Genomic DNA, 17,903 nt, shown 5'->3' on the forward strand with positions numbered 1-17,903 from the left:
GAGGGACCAGATAAACAGTCACAACCGAGTCAACGCTCGGCATCTGTGATATTATATTATCTCTGCCTTACCTCCTCCCGATTCTAACTGTCGAATAACGTATCTATCCATCGGCAGCGACTACCGTTTACGAGAGCTTCTACAGCCCAACAAAGACAACTGACACAATACCAACTTGGACCAGCATTTGCAAACAAGTTATACTACACTCAGGACAACCAGTATTCACACAGCAAAACACAATGTACGGCTCCTACGGGTCGTATAGCTCTATGAGCGCTATGTCGGCGCCTCTAGATATTCCTTTCAACAACATTCGAAATCAAGACTCAACATGCGCCTTCCCATCTTGGCCTCGGCGCTCGTCACTATCAGAATCTGAGCATGAGGAGCCGCGCGCCACCTCATATCTTTCGGACGATGACCTCTTTCTTTCCGATCCTTTTGATGATGATGTGCGAAGTGTGTCCAGCTCCAGCAGTTCATCGTCTCCATCGACGGCAGTGATGAACTCACCACCTCGCATCTCTGACGAAGAGTTTCTTCGCCTAGAGTGTGAACGAGTTGCTCGACAGAAGGAGTTTCTACGACAGGTCAAGCTGGAAAAGGAGCGCCGCCGACAAGCTGCACTACGTTCCCGAAGAAGCAGTCCCAAGAAGAGCCCCAAGCTGAAGCACGCATCACTGACGACTATCACCGAGTCCAGCGAGTGAAGTCTGCTTCTTCTTTCTCATCAACACTTGGCATGATACTTCGGTAAGTAGTGTTGACGCGTCCCTGCGCACACTTTGACACGCATTCGTTCTGACTTACACTCGGTTTTCACAGGCATGGCATTCATTCTACTTGACACCCCACACACCACTTTCTTCAATACCAGACATTTTTTTAGTCTTAATACCCCACACTACTGGTAAAGCGGCCGACGAGGCGCCAGCCCTCTAAGCAAACGCGTTCCAAAGAGCTGTCTCGTTGAAAACAGCATATGAGTCCATCATCAATACGAACCTCAGCTTACACGAACCCGCGCGCCTCCAGTTGCTTATTCGCACACACCGGAATTTGTTCGCCCAGTCGGAGATGCGTTGCAGCCGCTGGGCGGTTGGTCACCGATGTCGCAGCCACAAGAAATGACGACAGCTGCATTGCCTGCGAGTACGACAACCAGACAACACCTTGGCATTTGGCGGTGCATGGATGGTGGAAAAAGTCGGCGAGTGCAACATGGCAACAAAGCGGTCAGCAAACGAATCTCCGGCGGGTGACGCGCGATAAGCCTGTGATAGGTGGGGATGCTGCCCAACCACATCTGCAAACCGAGGGCAAGGCAGCGCGCCTGAGTCACAGGGCAAACACGAGCAAACAACTGGCTGTGGACAACCTGCGAGCAGCCTGTGAGCAAGCTGAGAACAGGCAGGTGTGCCATTGCTTGAAATCAAGCGACCAGCCTTGAGTCTTGGGGTTTTCGGAAGCTGGAAACGGGTCTGCCCGGGAACAGCCACGGTCCAAGGCGAAGTCCAAGTCTGGCCAGTACCGAGGCGGATCCGCCCCACGCTTCGGAAGCCGTGGTGCCCATGGGATCCCGCGGTCTCTCTCTCTCTCTCTCTCTCTCTCTTGTCACACACACACATCTCTGGTATGCGGCAACATTTGCCAGACCAGACACATGCTGCAACCTTGGGCTTGCACGGGATCCCCCATCCTGAAGGTCAGAGGTCAGATGGCCCGCGGCCGAAGATGTTCCGGCCTCCGGTTCTAGCTTCATTTCACAGACACTTTCACATTCAATCACATTCTGATGCCCAGCTGTGCTGGGTTTCACGTGCCGGCTTCCATCATTGATCTTTGGTTGCACCGACACACCATTTCTTCGCACCGACACTGTGGTCTCAACGATCCAAGTGCCGGCTATCTAGCATCGATATCCCTTTCCATATTATTGTTCTAATTTCCTTCCATTCTCCATAATTCTCCTTGTCCATTTTTGGATCCCTTTCACATGTCAAACACCTTTACTCAACAAACGGGTGTTTGATGTTTACATTATTATCATGTTCTTCTTTCACATGCCAATTTTGTATTTCAGCGAGCTTTCATCGTCAGCGTCATGCATTTCATAACATAGTCATAGCGGGCATCTCATTTTCGAAGCGGGAACATTCGGGATTACAGAAAAAGTCGCATTGCGATAGCATCGGTATAGAACACGAGGTGGAGCAGGACACACGTTGCCTCAGAGGCATCGGCGCTTAGTACAGGATACCATTTTGACGTGGCCTTGTTCGTCATCAAGACGACTGCCACTTGAGTTTCTTTGGCATGGATGGATATAGTAGATAGGTCTGCATGACGGACATTTATATAGCCTGCTTCGCAGAGATACCCCCTTGCAATTACACTCTTATCTTTTCACCATCGAGTGCCTTGACTTATCGTGATGGGATGTCCTTTGATGTAGCATGTCAGCCGTCAGCTTCAGACTGCAATACTGGATACTCCGTGCTCATGGCGGTTTCCTGTGTGTGTTACTCGGTGACTTTGCACTTTGCCATCCCATTACTTACATGGAGGGGAGGAATGTTACAACCCCAATTTCATGGTTGAAACTCATGATAACTTGCTCTGAACGTAATAGCCAACTAATGCCAACATGCTCACCCACTCGCCTGATACAAGTATTCAATATTCGTATTACATTGACAACGGATGCCCATCACATTCCACAATTAGGTCACAGAACAATGTAGTTTGCAAAATTCCCTCTCAAGTATCTGAGCCCTAACAAAATTCATGTCTCTCACGGATACTGCACTCTATGTACACGGACGATACCGCCTGGTTATGCTGATCCCGACTGGTCAGCTTCTCAGGTAGCGAAAACAAGAAACGGCTTCCTCCGGGCTGTTACCTGAGAGCGTGACCGGGTACATTGGACTTCGCTTGTCCGTGGCTTAGAAGCCAATTAGTCTATGATGGATGAGCTGTATCTGCGTGGAATAAAACCTTCCTCATGAAAGTACATCAGCTGAGGGAACGCATATCAACGCGACTTCCAATCCTGTTGGCGTACTATTCATGGGTAATCTTTTGTTTGAAGTTCTGCTCACCTGGTGACAAATACATTTTTGTCTGGTCTAAGGGTGAATAAAGAGTTGCCTTACAGTTCATATTTGTATATACAGTCTGACCGATTTCTATCATCACGCAAAGCTCTATAAATCTCTTTTTTTTTTTGTCTTGCCATCTTCTTTTACAAGTAAGACTAACACGTGCTGAACAGGCGGTTCAACGACATCGTCAGCATTTCCAAGTAAAGTCTTTCACAGAAGAAAGAGAGTAAACTTCAATACTATTTCATCTGACGTTACTTTTATCGCATGACACGGAGCATAGAACGTGTTAATGATACCTAATGTATCAGATAACGGTGCCACAAGTATAGGTGAAACAAGGGCTCGACTAATAACGGAAATATCTGCTTCATCTAGTCGTTATCACGGCTCTTGCTTAGCATTACCCAAGTGAATTGGCGCTGGTATTGTCTGTTCTAGTTCGTTCCCTTGACAGACGCTGACTTGATAGACGTAAAACTTCTTCATCCACATACTACCGATGCTGCATAGCATATACGATCTGATACGTACAATTCTTTGGCGCACATGGGTTTTTAAAGCCTTTCCGCTCCATATTTGTTGTGAAATGCTGAGCCTTGTAACATGGCATGCTAGCGAGTTTGCAACAAGTTCTAGCCTTCGACTACAACTTTAGTATTCCTTTTTCAGTGGTATACCAAATTCGGTCAATATACTGCCATCTAGAATCTGAGGCCTGTGAGCGCAACATGAATACTGCAATACGATGGCTTTGATACTAAACTCCTCAAATGCGGTCACGGGATCAAAAGACGTACGATCTCCTGCGCCTGCATCTACACCTCGATAATATGCGTGATAGCTCCGATAATTCCACCGTTATCATGTCCGTCCACTATCCATGGTCAACACGTCAACATCAAGGTCTGTGTCACTCTTTATAGCTGCAATTGTCTAATTCCTCGTCTATCAGACAGTTAAAGAAGACACGGGCGTGCTAGTTGTAGCCAGGTGAAAAGATATTGCGAATAAGTCCATCTCAACGAGAACGAGCTTGGTATTACACACCCTATCTAGCGATTAGTCGTATTATTAGTGTAGCTTCTCTGTATGAGAAATGCTTTTACGATGAACAGAATATCCGATTTATGATAAGTCGTCGTCTGCAGCTTAATACTGCAGGGAACGCGTAACCACGTTAGCTTCCGTCATGAGGCATCAGACTTACTATTTCAGTTTGAGATATCCTTTGTGTGTGATATGGCCTGTTGGACCCGGTGCCTTTCACAACGTACACTGAGTATCAGATAAATATTCTGACAAGGTCGCGATATTCAACGAGAACATATACGTTAGTCAGGTTATTGCCACTGGAGGCAAAGCCGCGCTGATTGACAAAACCGGAAACTAAATTACATACACGTTACGAGCGTAATTATAATTCTCCCGTCCAAATTCGTGCCGTCACTCTACGGTCTAACAGCAAGCACGGCTTTACTCCCAACGGCCCGTACACAAATTGAAGCATCTACTAAATAAATGCAATCTCCACGAGCGCCTCTAGCTAATCCATCATCAATACGAGCAATAATCCAATATTACCAGAGTCCAACCAACCAATTTCATCTTCAACATGCCACCAATGCTCAGCCAAGCATGGCCCATGTCAGCGGCTCAGATCACAATGTGATACTTCACCACCCACTACGCTGTTAGTCGGACATGTCTTACCTCGTTCTATTCTCAGCTTATGGTACCATGACCAACACCTGGCACCAGCGTCTAAATATAAGTTTTTCTGTCATAATGGATGCCCTCGCAGGTAATACCAACTCGCCAAGCCGGACTCCACTTACACAACGAAAAAAAAAAAAAAAGCAAGATCTCATCAAATTAGTCGTCAACGAAGAACAGATTACCTTGTGTCTCAAATAGGTACCCCAACAACACAACCTTGCGTGCGGGGGAGTGAACAAGCTCCTACTAATACGTGTACGTAGGGCTACTTCTTTCTCAGCCTTGCATTGACAAAAAGCATGTCTCTGGAATCCCTTGCACCTTCTCAGAAGAAAACAGATTGTGACGGGCGTTTGGAACCACAATCTGCTAAATGGATAGCTTTCGTTTGCCCCCCGCCAAAGGCGTGAAATGGCTTGCAGGCCGAACGTGCTAGCTTTGATGGGCAAGCATGCTTAGGTGTGGTGGGGAAACCCTTGAATTGTAGAGCGTGCATTGACTTGATCAACTTCAAGAGAGGCACCTCAAAAATGAGAGACGTAGTGGATGGTGGTGATACAAGGTGAGTTATTTCTCCGATGTGGCTAATCGGTGACTGGTCTTGGCTTTTTTTGTGTCTTTCGACCGTGTGAAGAGTCTTGGATGGCAGGGACTGTGGCGCTGCCACGGTTGACAGGAAAGGGTGTGGTGCAGTGCGGGATGAACAGGCCAGACGGGATGGCGGGCTGGAGTCTTGGTGATCGGGCCGTGATAATTGTCGAAGTGGCCATGACTGAAGCCGTGCAAAAGTTTGCCGACTCCGCATTTGGTGCCATTCTGTAAAAGTTGCAATGTGCTCGTGTCTCGGATGACTGCTGCTTGTTATTTGAGATGGTGCGGTGGGCGTTGTCTCGTTATTGTTTGTCGTTTGACGACAGCGATTCACTCGGAGAGGCTGTGGTATATTTGGTCCGTTGATGTTCCTTTGTATTTGTCAAATTCTTCTTGCCACATGGTCTTATCCATGTAAGCACTCTGAGATACAGTTCTCAAGACGCTGCACGCCGGAGGACATTCCGTTTTCACAAAGCACACGGACCCGACCAACACCACCAATCCAAACTGGGGAAAAGAGATGGCTGGGCAATAAAAGGAGCAACGAAAAAAAGAAGAGAGGAAAAGCTGAGCGATTCCGAAATTGGTACAATGCCTTCCTCGCCGCTCGAGACCTCCAGTTCTCGTTGGAGCCCGCACACCGTTTTTGGCGTCCTTTGAGAACCTTGCAGCTGAATCTGCAAGTGATCGCTGGCATAGTAGCCAAAAATGTGACGGCCCAGGATCAAGACTCCCTGGCTCGGAAGAGCATTTCTTACCCGGTGCAAGGGCTGCCACATCAGTGTTACTGTGATAACATCCCCCCCCGAGACTCTGACCTTTTAGTTCCCAACTCCCCAACATGGTTGTAAATCTCAATCCTTCGGGCCGCGATAATGGGCCGCCTGTGGAGAAGGAATTGGCCTCACGAATCATGAGCTTGTAGAATGATGATTCGGCGAGGGGAAACAAAACTAGTATCATTAGTTCCGTGGCTGAAGAAAGAGTAATGTACTTATGTTTTGCGTTTTCCCTTGGCTGTTGGCCGTTTCTGCATTCCAGACTGGGCGTCGTGGTGTGTAAGTCTTATTTCAGCTTCAGAGCCGGAGTTGATGGTTGGTTGACGAAAATGCCCCCAGTCCTTACATCTGTAGGGCATGATTCTTGCTATGGGGATTCCCGATTGATTGAAGAGAATGAGATATGAAATCCTCGGTCCTTGGGGAGATTCAATGCTCACACATCAGTAGCCGAGGGGGTAGGCGCTTTGACAAACTGTCGAGCAGTGCCTAGCATTGCCGATTTCCGTTTCCGTCCATTGATGAACTTCTGAATGGCAGCAATATTGAAATGTCAGGTTTGTCAGTACCAAATATTTCCCAAAACTAAATCTTTGGGTGATTGCTGTGCTGTTGATACAGTAAATCTCCTTCACGTGGCGTATCTCAGCACTGGACTGCTCGGTGCGCCAACCGGAGGCCCAAGAAATGTGAATGCCACAAAGGCAGGGCCAAGGCAGGATTGTGCATCGATCTATGTTGCCAATATCGTAGACTGAGGCGGTCTACCCATGCTATTTCCTCGATATTACGTGCGGAGCTGCTGGATCTCGAATCACACCTCCATTCACAGCGCATCAAAACTCAAGCCATGTCCGAGGTGGTTTGGAGCCAGAGCAAGGTGTCTTGGACAAGGGTTGCCACGGCCATCAATGTGGCGTACTGGTGAACATATTACCTACCATCAAGGCAAACTCTCTCAGAGTGTTCGCCACCATGTAGAGCTGTCACGTTATTGAAAATTGGCCCCGGTCCGCATTCTTGTTGGTGATACCTCAAAAACTTGCCTTCGTCAGGCCAGTTGAACTGCTCTTCAGACTCGGCAGCCCTGCCGGGTTCCATATGGAGTAGTACGATCCACCCCTCGTGGGGCCTGACCCCGGAATTCTGTTTTCTCCCAATAGAGTAGATAACCAGCAAGTAAAGATGCCGAAGTTGCGAGGAGTGAAGCGAGGTATAATCAATTCGTCTTCCGTATGTTCTTTCTATCCCGTGTGAAAATACGTGTAACCAGTCTTGCCCATCGGTGGGCCATTCGGTCTGAGGTGCGGAATATGTGATTCCACAGACATATCTTCATAGCTAGCTCGGTTCGTAGCATCAAGGCGCACACACACCATCGGCCGAGCCGGCATTGACAGACATCACATTTGGATCTTCAGGGCACGGGAATGAAGAGGGGAAAGGGCCGTCTCTTACAAGACGAGACCCTGAACAGGGACGGGCCGCTTAATACGAATCGCAAACGTTGCGGCATCGAGGTTGTTGGTTGGTGTTGTTCATGTGGACTTTTTGCCATCGCCCTGCTTGCAGACATCGGCGATCTGTTGGCTAGGCGCAATAATTGGATAAAAACCGAGGTCGGTGGTGATATGAGAGAGGTTTAGCTTCAAGAGCAACGGACCAACTAAGAAGATCAGAAGGTTAAGCCAAGGGATGGCCATGAAGGAGCTTCAAGGGTTGTTACCTAAGCTGGCATGGTAAGCGAGTGAAGAAGCCATTGCATACGCAGCCGGGGGGAGAAACATGTTGAGCAGGAGGATCGGCCCACTATTCGCCAGTGAACGAGCCAGCGAGTACATGATGTGATAAAATAGTCACCCAAAGAGTGCAAACTGTCTGGTCTGTCAATGGATTTGGTGAGGTATGGAACATGCTACATGGTCTCGTATGGCTGGTTGAGGTCGAATGCTTGACTTTGGTCTCGTCTGCCAACGTGGAGAGGCAAAGAGGGAAAGCTTGAGAGGTGGAAGGAAAGATGGCCCAAGCTCGTCAGGGCCCATTTTAATCCCTGTCATTGGAGTGGCGGCCGGGAGAGGGCGATTAGATCCTTGCAGCAGCCGTGATGACGAATATGATTGGCCTGTTCCTTACTCACACATGCAGCAAGCGCAGCCAATCGATGTTAGAAAAAAACGTCGGCGCTTCGAACCGTTCTTCGATTCGAAAATCGGCTGGCTCAGCCCCACTTTCGACCGCAGCCCCAAACTGCCCCATCTGCAGCTCTCTGCCACAGGAAGGCCACAGAGCCCAACCACATGTCTTTGTCCCAAGGCATGATTTCCGCTGGAGCAGCGCCATGGACGCTCTGGAGAGGACTGCAAGCCTGCCAGAGCATCTTGATGGCACTTTATTGGTGGTAGTGAGATGAGCAGGAATTTATTTTAAACAGTCAGTCACGCACCGGTCCTGCCTGCGGAGCACGATCCGTCACCGTTGAACCAGACTAACGAACTGCTGGCCAGATGGGTGTAGGAGGATGGGATTCGAGGACAGGAATGGATATGGAAATGCAACGTTTGCGCGAGTTACGGGGGCTTGGCTGTGGCAACCCATGAGCGACAGATACAGCGTCTGTCAGGCACGAGTGTTCATGCGAGCAGAAGGGTACCAAGAAGAAAAAAGTCCAAAAAAAAAGAGAGTTTGACAACATGATTCATCAATGGCATCTCTTGACCCTTCAACTGCCCAAGGGGTTTCCCAGCGATCTTCTGCAGTGCAACCATGCGAACCCCACAAACTTGGGAATAAAACCAGGACTCAAGTCATGGATGGCTGGCTGTATGTACCCAAGCATGTATGGACACATGTATGTCTGCGTTGGACATCTGTGTCCTGCCAGCAACGCCGTGGCAAATGGGGTCTGAAAAGAGGTGGCATGAGCGCCCGCAGACGCCGGATTATGCATTATAGGACAAGGCCAAAGGTAAAAAAACGGAAACAGGTGTCTGAGGATTAAAGCCCAATGGCCAGCTTCAGGCTAGGGGAAAGGGTATCAGGACCATTATGCTTACGGGGTGCTTTTGATACGGATTGTATTTCATGCCGCGACACTAGGCAATGCCATGGCGGATAACTTGACGTTGGACTAGCAAGCCTAGACAAGGGTGCCTTTGGCGTGAACAAGTCGTCTAATGTGCTAATTCGTCACTTGGATGGCGGATACTCCTATTAAAGCAACATCACTTGGATATCTCTGGTGCAGAAATACGGAGTAGATGTGCTGTATGGAACACCGAGAGGCGACTTTCTGCCTCGTGCCTATCATCCTTCCCGGGACCCATGTCTCACAGATCCAGTAATTGTTCGTCCCATTGTGACGCCAGGTCTCGAGTTTTTTATCGTGACTCGCCGGTGCCACTTGAATGAGGTCCATTCATGGGCCACGGGCTGCCTCGATGACTTCTCCAAGGCTGAATGGCTACTGCACATGACCATGTTGCCATGATGAACAACAACGAACCGATGACAACGACCGCAAAGGGATATTCCGTAATATTTCTTTTCATTTGCTCTGACCGTTCTTTGGTTCTTTGGGCTTGTTGATCGTCCTAGTCTCACCAAAAGGACTCTAATTAGTATGGGTACGGCAGTCTGTCACAGCTATCCACTGGCTGCCCGCTCAGCCAGCAATTTAGGCGCCGCGATGCGACGACACTTCAAGAGGAAGGGGGATTCGTCACACCACCTCGAATGACCTTGTCGAGCATGCTGGAACACCCTGGTCTCCCTTGTTTTCTTCTGCCTATTCGCATGTCTTGTCCTTGCCATGTCTGCACTTAATCCTTATCCGTACCAGCCATGCACCCACCATGTCACCACCAAAATACCCTTGCCATGCTTTGTGTAGTGCAGCGCAGTCTGTTGCCGTACCGTGCCATGCTACTTGGTGGTGCCCAGTCGTTATACCATGCCATGTTTTCCCCCCCATGTACTCCGTATGCTGTAACTAGTATTCCGTAGCATAGTCGTAGATCCCTGGTCTTTTTTCTGGCCTCTCTGACTCTGTTGTTGGGTGAAGTCTGGTCTCGTTTGTCTTGCTTGTGCCAGACTGGACCCTCTTGGTCGTCTATTTGTCTGCCGACTCGCCCATACATGTCAAGTACATGTACCCTGCTCGACCTGCACCAATACATTCTACTTCACTTCACTGCACCTGCCTCTTTCCTAATCCTCCGTTCCGGCCTCCTTCCTTCCTTCCCACAAGACAAACCACAACACCATTTTGGAAACGAAACACACAAGAAAAAAAACGTCAAACCGCCATTCCTGTTTCATTACGAGCCGAGAACGCACAGTTTACAATTCCGCGAATTATTCGTTCCCTGGCCATCTCGTGTAACCAGAGCCACGAGCACGCCTGTTCCTCGACAGTGTCCAAACAAGCGCCGACCCTGGTCCACCTCCTCTTTGAGGCGGGCCGCCGTCACCAAACAACCTCGTCTCTTGTCGCTGTCTTGCGCGCTCTCTCCGCACGGTGAATGTCATTTTGTGATAACCGCCACCGTCTTTTTCTCTGCTTACAACTTCAACTGTGTTCCCTTCAACAAAAATTTTGGATACAATTTTTCGCCCACGTTACACGCCGAGGCCGAGACATATCGTTGCGGTGTGAGCGACAAACAATCGCAGAGTGCAAGCCTACACTCTCTGCTCCCCACACCGTCCTCTCCAGTGCGACGACAAACTTGGCGCATTCCTCTTCCGAAACCGCTGGCTTCCTTTGAACAGTTTTACCGTGAATAGGGATATACATTACTTTCCGCCTGTAACGACAGAAGTTTTCCTTTGCTTTGGGCTGCAGAACGGTGATCCGACAGGTCACCATTTGCTTGCATCGCTCCGCGAGCAAGTAGAATCGAATACGTGTTAATGATGGTCTAAGAGTATTAACGTCGCAACCATCGTCGATTTTCCCCGCTGTTTACTTCTTGTGCGAGGGAAGAAGAGACCCATCTCAAGACCGCCACCCTCAAACGGGCAGGCATTTCGACGACTACCGTGGTACGGTCCATATACCGTTCCACGGGGGGCTTGTCAACCCGTCGAACACTGCGGAGGACGACAGCATCTTTCTGCGGGGCGCCCAAAGTATCAATTTCTGTTTCTGCAGATTCCCGACAAGAATCAGAGCACGCTCTAAACCCCGAGTTCCCGTCTGATCTCTCTAGGTGTCGGTGTCCATTCATATCAGGGTCGCTATGTCTGCTTCATCGAGGAATCGCACAGTGATGAGCTCTGGAAAGTCATCTACTGCCAGAGGCGAACGAATTCAAGACGTCACCACGATGCCACCAGTAAAAGACTTGAAGTTTTTCGACCCATGCGCCGCTACGGCCTCCATGTTTCTCTATGCGCAAGGCGCCTCTGTTGTATGCTCCCACCATGACACTCTGACCATTGAGCGAAGGTTTTCAAGACATTCACATCCGATTCAATTACTTGCTGTCGATAACCAGAGTGAAACTGGTGGCGGCCGTCTTGTTGTTAGTTACGATGCCAACCAACTAGCAATTGTCTGGGATTTAATGACTGGCGATGAGGTCGCCCGATTTACATCCTATGAGACGTTAACTACTGCTGCATGGATGCGCAATGGGAATGTAGCTTTTGGTGAGTCTAGTTGATACCGCAATGTCGAAAGACCTCTCTATATGTCTTAGCTTACGACTAACTGCAACGTTTATAGGAAACACGCAAGGAAGCATCATCCTTTTTGAGCCCACCACCTCAGAACATATTTCTTCAAGAACAATTGATCAAATTGCGGTTACGGCGCTAGCCCCTTCCGCTGACTGCAGAACATTCGCGATTGGGTACGTATCAGATGAACATCATCCATGTTATCGCTGCACGGTAATATCTATGCTAACATCTGCGTTAGGTATCAAAATGGATCTCTGCTAATAGCAAATTTGCAACCGAGATTTACCATAATGCACAGCTTTTCAACATCGAGAGCGCCGTCGCCCATAGTAACACTTGCATGGCATGCTTCCTCATCACGTCAAAAATCGGACATGTTGGCTGTGCAAACACATGACGGTGACCTTCGGGTTTGGAGTGTGGCAAAAAATTACACCTCTGAGGAAGACGTCAAAGTGGTGAGAATACTTCGACGCCGAGACAGCTCCGTGCCTGGACCCAACTGGATGGGTTGGTCAAAGAACGGCCGTATCATCCAGTTCTCAGACTCGTACGTGTAACCTTATCACAAGACTCTTGCGCTACCCACCCACACTATTGTCTAACTTCACATCAGGGAAACCCTATCGTGGGATGTACGAACGAAACATGTTACCTTTGATTCCATTCCCACTTTGGAGCATGTGAAAGGTTTAGCGGTTTATGGCCCAGGTGCGACGCTTTTCACAGTAGGACCAAATGGGACGGTTCAGCAGTTTGATCTTAATTCGCCTTCCATCATGGTTGCAAACGTCCAACACCCCATAACACTCTTACCACCGTCGCCTCCCAACTCAATTGAAGAACCTGGTAATAAGTCGGCACATTCAGTCACTACTATCCATACGTCTGAATCAGAATCCAGCTCTGTGCCGTTTGAGGTAGGCGTTTCTGAAAGCGACGAGGACCAGATGTCACCGTTTGCTCGTTTCTCTCGCCGACCTCATCTTGACTCTTCTGGAGGTGAGATGTCTTATGATTCTGGAAGCCCGGTATCCAGTCGCAGCGGGGTGTCGTCTCTTTCCAAGTCGTCTGCTGGTTCACGGACACCAGGCCATCACCCAGGATCTTTGAGGTCTAGAGGAATGACAGAGAACACTTATATCTCTGCTGGTTCATCCCTCAGATCATCAACTGTTGGTCGAAAGGAACAGGATAATTACTCTATGGGCTATTCGCTACCTTCAACAAGCGGGCCATCCATGACATCGTCAAGGTCCAGACACAGACCGTCTCGACTAAGACACGAGGTGCCCCGAAGTCCTGACGACAACAAGGTGCATGACTTGTTTAAATTCACACGTACCCGCTTAAGCGACATTCCTTACAAGCATCCTATGCGATCTGACAACTCTCGCCTGACAAACGATGATTTGAGAAAGCAAATGCTGAGTACGATCTTTGGATGGCATAAACCGGTGGAAGACTTGATTAGGGATGAAATGAGCAGGCACCCAGCCGGCTCCGCGGGCCGTATTCTTCTAGCAAAGTGGCTTGGCGATATAGATGCCGATATTATGGTAGGCTCGTCTGAGAACATGAGCTCGTCAGACTGGATGCTACTTGCTCTGAGCGGTATCGGTGGTCAGCAGTCGCAGCACAAACTTGGGCGGGCTTATGTTCAGCGTTTGCTGGAAAGCGGTGATGTGCACGTGGCTGTTACTATTATGCTCGGCATGGGCGATGACAACGACGCCATCGAGGTTTATGTGTCTCACAAGCGCTACATGGAGGCTCTGATCCTTACCTGTCTTACATACCCGGGTGTTTGGGAACGTCAGGCTGCCATAATTCGCAAATGGGGTGAATGGGCTGTGCAACATGGCCAGCAGCAACTGGCTATACGGTGCTTTGCTTGTACAGACCAGGAATCTACCGAACCCTGGAGTTCCCCTTCGGCGGTTCAGCTAAACTTCCAGAGCATCACGGCGAGCATTCCCGAGATCCTAAGCCCGCCTCTGTCGCCGCCGGGGATTCAACGAGGCCCTCAGCGCAGCATTGCCAAGACGTCTGCACTTAAGCTTATTACTTCTTTTGGTGACCAGAGCAAAAAGTCGCGATTCTATTCCCAGGGAGATGGAGGACAGACACCAATCGCGGCTGGGGTTACTCCGATTGCTGAGTCGGCCATTTCCCCAGGTGGTTATGATGCAGCCACGGCATTTTTGCGTCCATCAACCAACAGCCGATTCAACACACCTACTTCCGCCCGACCTAGCGGTTCGAGTTATGGACGCGGCAGACTTCCGTCGATTGGAGAAGTTCCACTGGACTTGAACCGTGAGACGCTCCAAGCGGCGGAGAAAGCTAACCAAAAGGAAGTCCGGCAGGGGCATCTGCGCATGTCATCAGCGGAACAAGATACTTTGGCGGCAGGTATTTCACTGCAGCGAGCTGCAACAGCCAGTCCAATGATGATGAGAGATGGCTACCAGAGGGTCGTAAAGGGCTACGAAGGCGAGCGGCCTCCGTCACCCAACCAAGATATCCTGAGCAGAATGCAGGAGGCTCGTTCGAACCATAGAAACGGCTCGCGTGACCGCATTCCTCGAGGTATCAACCTCCAACTCAAGCCTCTGGAACAGCAGGCTATGGGAGAAGTGACGTCTCCAGAACAGTCCGTTGCCTCTTCTACTCGCTTCCATTGGCCCTCAAGACGTCGTGGTCCGGGATCAGTCGCAAGCTCCATAACGTCTACATCAAGCGCGGGAAGGAGCCTACGGGCAAACCAGAGACATCGAGACGACTACATTCATAGCCTGGAAGCTGCCAATCACTACTCCAAGAGGAATCGTAGCCGTGGTGGAAGCACAGAGCGAGCTCGCGATTCATCCCGTGGCCGCCACGGCAGCCGGGAAAGACGCACAAAGTCGAGAGAAGCATCCGAGGAGCGCGGGCGAACCTCCGCACGAGCCTGGACAAAGCCCAAGAGATCACCAACCTCCCCTATTCCCATGTCTCCAGAGGACCTCGCCAACCTGAGTACACCCAAGTACTTTGACGTCGGCGACCCGGCTACAGCTAGGAAGTCAAGCGGTACCAAAGCAAAAACCGGCAGCAGAACCTCCAGTCGCGGCAGTCAACGCCGCAGTCCCGACGGCCGGGCTCGACCAGCTGCGCTGGACATTCGAGGCAGAACTCATGGGCAAGAAGACTCTCATCAACGATCTCCGTCGTCTCCCGTGCCCCTCTCGGCAACTGCGGCGTTACATTATCAAGGCTCCGAAGATGAAGAGGATTTCAAAAAAGCCATGCAAGAGCAGGAAAGCTTTAGAGCGAAGCACAGCCGAAGCGCAAGCCGCGGCCTCAACTCTCCCATTGTTACTAAACGGGAAAGATCTGAGAGCCGTCGCAGAGAAGCCGCGGAGGCACTTGACACCCTTCCACCTCTTGTTGCCCATGCTCGTGCCGCGTCCACTGAGCACGCAGGAGACTTAAGACAGATGAAAGATGAGCGTCAGAGGAAGAAGGAACAAGCAGCCCGTGAGCTTGAAGAACGTCGAAAGTCACTTGCGAAAAGGCCACAGGCACCTCAGATCCCTCACCCAAACGAGATCAACAACTCCAACCTACGAATTGGTGTTGAAATGGCTGACCCAAAAGACCTCGACGACTTGCCCCCTCGTTGTGCGACAGAGCCGCCAAAAAGCATGTATGCGAGAAGTGGCCCTCACATTGGCCTCCCAGCAACTCCGAAGGCCATGAGATTAATTCTTGAAGCCGAGAGTAGTAGCAAGATGAACATTGGTGCTCCAGAAGTGCCGCAAATACCGCCAAAGTACAGTCAAACTGAATCGGCCGGGCCATCACCACAAAAGGAAGAAAGTGTGCAGCCATTGACGTTGCTTCCATCCACGGTGTATCAACCACCACAGAAACTAGCCATACCTCGAAGCATGTCAGCCCCTATTCCCGACGAGCCCAGCCCAAACCGATATTCAAGAAAGGCCAGCGCTGGTGAAATCCGAGGTATCGACGAGGTAGTGCAAGGTGGACGACGCCGTTCACAGGAAGAACCAGCACCGCCGCCTCCTCCTCCAGCTCCTTCGGCACCACCAATGCTGAAAGAGCTACAGCACTTGGCCATTCCACCGCCTCCTCCTCCTGCTCCTCTGCCACATGCACAGAGATCACACAAAGGCGGAGCCCTCGCTTCAGGGATGATTGAGATTGTGATGGATGAGGATGACAATGCCCCCATTGCTGCAGCCCCTAACGATGGCATGGTGCCCGTTCTTGCGCCACCAGCACCTCCCTCCAGGGGCCACAACCGCGGACGAAGTGTAGGGGATGGAAGCTTTACTGGACGGCTGTCGCGGACCGGAGAGCGCGTCAGGTCGGCGAGCCGCAGTCGCAAAGACTCCAGAGCGAGCATCAAGTCGCCACCGCTGGAGATTCCGGCGGATGGAGCCTACAGAGCGAGCATGCTTCGATCACCCGTTGCGGGAGTGCCTCCGCCAATGATGTATGATCCTGACGTGATTCGGTCTCCGATTGAGTCGAGTGGAAAACACATGTCGACCGGGTTGCACGAAAGCGAAATGTTTTAAGTTTGTTAGAAGCAGCATTTGCATTGACACACGTCAATTGGCCGAGCAAGGCTTTCGCTGGTCAATCTCGTTCGTTCTTCTTTTTATGTTTTTGCGTTGCCTGATTTGTTGCTGTTTTTGTTCTTCTTCTTTCCTCCTTTGCTCCGCCCTTTGTTCTGAACTTGGTTTCGTTCGATTCTTTCAAGGCGATTTGCGTTGTTGACCCTCTCTGTATGAGGACATGACATGCACATTTCGCGATTAGAGCCTGCTGCGTTGGTATGTTTGGGAGGTGAAGGGGAGGCGTTGGTGATGGGAAAAACAGCATGGCCTTTTATGACGACCATTTCTCCACATATATTGCACCAGCATGAACCAAACGCTGGATTAGATGATGACAAAACCTTGCAAAATCTTTTCTCATATTTACATTTTACATATACTTCTCGACCATCTCCTTCATCATCTTGTACCATTTATTTATGGGCCAGCGAGTGTACATTGAGCAGGGAGGAGTCGTATTGAGCCCTGTGCATTCGCGTTTTAGCCTGGTTTCTGCATTACTATTTCACTTCATGACTGATGAAAGGGGTTGAGAGGAGATGACTGGGACTACGAAACGTGGTGACGAGCATGTGGGGGAAAACTGCCATCTTGTGGTTGGAGAATGAATGGTATGGTGGTGCTTTATACAATGCTGCCTCGCGGCAACTTGTTCGAAGGCAGTAGCAGTAGTTATGAATGCTTGAATACAAATGATGGCAGTCTCAAATTGCATTTTGTCTGATGTGTGGTGTGTGGTGTGTGGTGTGTGATGTCTGATTTCTGGTCTGATGTGTGATGTCGGTTGCCTGCGAAGTGGGTTTGGGGAGAGAGCACATGTAAGTCGGCGTGCCCCGAGGGGTTCGAAACCCGAGCATGACAACTCGTACAATAAGAAACGCGGATTCCGACATCAATTACAGCATCTTCTCAATATAAATAATGTTCATTTGTAATTTTTCAAAATAATGCAAGACGGAAAAAAGACCAAAAAAAAAGAATAGTGGCGTTGGCATCTCCATCTCGCTCAACCAACCCAAGCCCCTCACGGTCGTTATCCAGCCCGCCACGCGACGGGGGAGAGTTCTCTGCAGAGTGAATCCTCTCTCAAGTGTCATCTCCAGTGCTTAGGGCCGCTTGGCAAATCGCAGGTTACCCATGCGAGCAAGACGGCCACCGCAGCGTTCGGGCTGGGCGCCAGGCGAGGGGGATCTGACGGGGTTGGGTGGATGGTTGAGATGCTAAGGGTTAGCGCAAGATAAATCGAGAGACTTCGCCGTTGGACCATTACAGCCGAAAATTTTGCCCGAGTTTTAACTTATATACCTTAGCCTGAAAGTGGGGCACATTTTCCCTCCTGGGTATGGAGCTTGTGACAGCTTCAACTGGGCATCACTTTACATTCT

At 50.0% G+C, this 17,903-nt stretch overlaps 3 protein-coding genes across 3 annotated transcripts; all 3 read left to right on the forward strand.

Moving 5' to 3' along the window:
• Window positions 1–242: 242 nt before the first annotated feature.
• On the forward strand, window positions 243–713 carry VFPPC_12969 (hypothetical protein; the record flags this gene model as incomplete). The annotated part of the gene is made up of 1 exon (XM_018290746.1): window positions 243–713. One exon carries the CDS (start codon window positions 243–245, stop codon window positions 711–713), a length of 471 nt encoding a protein of 156 aa, XP_018149357.1.
• A 272-nt stretch (window positions 714–985) lies between these two features.
• On the forward strand, window positions 986–1,453 carry VFPPC_18762 (hypothetical protein; the record flags this gene model as incomplete). Its single annotated transcript, XM_022430327.1, has 1 exon — window positions 986–1,453. One exon carries the CDS (start codon window positions 986–988, stop codon window positions 1,451–1,453), a length of 468 nt encoding a protein of 155 aa, XP_022285929.1.
• Window positions 1,454–11,442: 9,989 nt separating this feature from the next.
• On the forward strand, window positions 11,443–16,476 carry VFPPC_01028 (WD domain-containing protein; the record flags this gene model as incomplete). The annotated part of the gene is made up of 4 exons (XM_018280929.1): window positions 11,443–11,854; window positions 11,931–12,057; window positions 12,126–12,437; window positions 12,504–16,476. The coding sequence occupies 4 exons, from the start codon at window positions 11,443–11,445 to the stop codon at window positions 16,474–16,476; spliced, it is 4,824 nt and encodes a 1,607-aa protein (XP_018149358.1).
• Window positions 16,477–17,903: the final 1,427 nt, after the last annotated feature.

Source organism: Pochonia chlamydosporia, chromosome 1 (assembly GCF_001653235.2).
Source record: "Pochonia chlamydosporia 170 chromosome 1, whole genome shotgun sequence".
NCBI classification, from domain to species: Eukaryota; Fungi; Ascomycota; class Sordariomycetes; order Hypocreales; family Clavicipitaceae; genus Pochonia; species Pochonia chlamydosporia.